The sequence below is a fragment of the Wallemia mellicola genome (genome assembly GCF_000263375.1).
Source record: "Wallemia mellicola CBS 633.66 unplaced genomic scaffold WALSEscaffold_4, whole genome shotgun sequence".
NCBI lineage: Eukaryota > Fungi > Basidiomycota > Wallemiomycetes > Wallemiales > Wallemiaceae > Wallemia > Wallemia mellicola.
Genome location: NW_006531961.1, coordinates 596,288 through 598,854, shown reverse-complemented (window position 1 = coordinate 598,854; position 2,567 = coordinate 596,288). Strand labels below are relative to the sequence as shown.

At 38.0% G+C, this 2,567-nt stretch overlaps 1 protein-coding gene and 1 non-coding gene across 2 annotated transcripts; one reads left to right on the top strand and one right to left on the bottom strand.

Annotated features, from left to right (window-relative positions):
- Positions 1–22: 22 nt before the first annotated feature.
- Positions 23–367, bottom strand: WALSEDRAFT_63138 (hypothetical protein; the record flags this gene model as incomplete). The annotated part of the gene is made up of 1 exon (XM_006957085.1): positions 23–367. One exon carries the CDS (start codon positions 365–367, stop codon positions 23–25), a length of 345 nt encoding a protein of 114 aa, XP_006957147.1.
- Positions 368–454: 87 nt separating this feature from the next.
- On the top strand, positions 455–526 carry WALSEDRAFT_t20. The gene has a single exon. It is a non-coding gene; the product is annotated as a tRNA-Trp (tRNA).
- The last annotated feature ends 2,041 nt before the right edge of the window (positions 527–2,567 follow it).

Genomic DNA, 2,567 nt, shown 5'->3' with positions numbered 1-2,567 from the left:
TTGGTTATCTCTTTAAGTAGAGTTAGCCATTCTCTTTGAGGGTATTATCATTCCCTTGTTCCCTCTTTTCAACAATTTGTGTCAACGATTTGTTGATTTGCTCAATGAGCGGGAATATATCAAAACTACGCGTTCCGTAGCTTTCATTATCGGTTCTGCGCCTCTTATTTAAATTAGTATTGAGTCTTTGACTCTGTCTCCTCCCGTGTTGCGACGCGTCGAGATTTCCTCGCGCGTCAGCAGCACCGAAATCGAACGATATATCGTTTAAAAAGTGCTCACCTGTGAATTCGGCGCTTGCGGATTCACTGGGAGGGTTTTTATGCCCCTCCGGCAAATCGGCCGATTTTCGATGATGATCGTCCATCTTTTTGTCGAATTTGAAATTTTTTCATAAAATTTTTGGGATTTTTTTGTCTATATATATTATATGCAGAAGCTCTTCAAACAAGATGGCTGATTGGCGCAGTGGTAGCGCAGCAGATTCCAAATCTGAAGGCCGGGAGTTCGAATCTCTCATCGGTCAGGTTTTTTTATGACCAAAATTTTTACGTTTTGTCAAATGTAGTCTGTTGGACGTGACTTTTTGTAACCCAACTACTGTTGGAATACAAATACTGGGACTGGACATACAGAGTCAAACATTATCGAGGCACGGTCACAGCTTACCAATCAGAAACACACCGCGAGAGAGAAACAAAGGAACAGGATTAGTGAGACATGCAAATCCATATAAAAGGGACGGAATATTATATTATGTTGGTCTGTAGATATCAAACGCGCTTTATTATTGGTTGAAAAGGTATTAAGTATAATGTGATCTTAAGTAGATAGCGTTTTTGGTACAAGATATGATTTCTTATATAGTTTTCATTGTTGCCCGAATATCATTGTTATTGGCCGTACATCCATTTTCTTGCCCGTATCCATTGTTGTTGCTTGAGTATCTGTGCGTAATTGCCTGTCCTTTTTTGTCCCTGGTTATTAAATGATGCTGTATGTCCAGCTCTGTATCGGTATTCTGACATCACACTAGCCAATGCTACAGAAATATTAAACAGAATTGACCAATGTCAAGAAGAAAACAATATGGAAATAGACAAAACGAAGATGTAGATTCCAAAACAAACACAACCAAAACTGCATATTCACACGCAGAAATTGTAAAAGCTCAGAAAATATTTAATAAAAGCAGTAAAAGTTTATGGAATAAATTGACATTATCAATCTCGACCTATATCTTCAATTCAATCGATATAGATTACGATACGTGCACAGCCAACGACGTCTACAAAAGTATCTGCAAAATCTTTGAACCAGAAGAAAGCCTGGAACAACTGCAAACAGAATTCCTCAGTAGAATATTAATCTATGGAGAAAATGCACAAAAATTCTATATAAACCTAAAGAAACTGTTCACCAAACCACAGAAATTAGACTCAATCTTTGGAGAAAATTCTTTGAAATATAGAGCACTACAAACAATACCTATTGAATTAAAATCATCAAAACTCCATCTCTACCAAAAATCCCAATATCTTAACTACGATGAACTCACAAAAGCAATCATTAAAGATTACAATGACACAATCAAACTTGATCCACCAGCCAAAGCTGCATCAATCAAACAAGCCACTCAGATAGAACACGTGGATAATGTATGATGACCAAAACACCTCCAAGAATTAAAGTCAAACGACAGATCTACTACGTCGCCTTGATATCAAATTCTGTTCCTATTGTCTGGAAAACAACTATAGATTACCACGCACCCACTCAGATAACGAGTGCCTACGCCCACAGCTCAAAGACAAACATAAAAGGGTCAGTGAATATGGCAACAAATTAGAAAACACTGTAATCCACCTCTCACCTATGAAATATGCAAAATCACTAGGACACCTCACTCCAGATGTTGCATTATACGATCAAGGGTCAGACGTCACATACACTTGCAGACGAGATCTACTCACCAATGTGAGACAACTCGCTACACCATGTTACTTCGACAGACCGAAGGGGTAAATAAAATCAACAACCGTAGGAACAATAAATGTTAACCTAGAATACAAAAAACGGTACAATAAATTGGGAAGACACAGAGGCACATTATAATCCGCACTTCTCTTCAACACTCATTCCGCAGAATATACTCATCAAATACAACCTAGGTTTAGACTGCCAACCACACATAATGTAATATTCTACCACCGTCACAACAGGGAAACTGTACACAATGTACCATACACAAATGGAAAATGACTTTCAGCATCAGTGTAAATCAAATTAATAAACTTCCAAAATACATCTTTTCTGTCACGCGCATGAAGAAAATATCATTATCCCAATGACATTCACGAATTGCACACCTACACGAACAAGCAACCCGCAGTACTTTAAAACGACTCTATAATATAACGTTCCCGCGCGGTCAGAAAATCAATTGTGATAGCTGCAAGATGAACAAGACGAACCAAACACCTTTTGATGGAAAACTCAACAAGGCCAAAGGGCCATTAGACACACTACACTCCGACCTAATGAACATCACAACCAAAAAAAAAAAA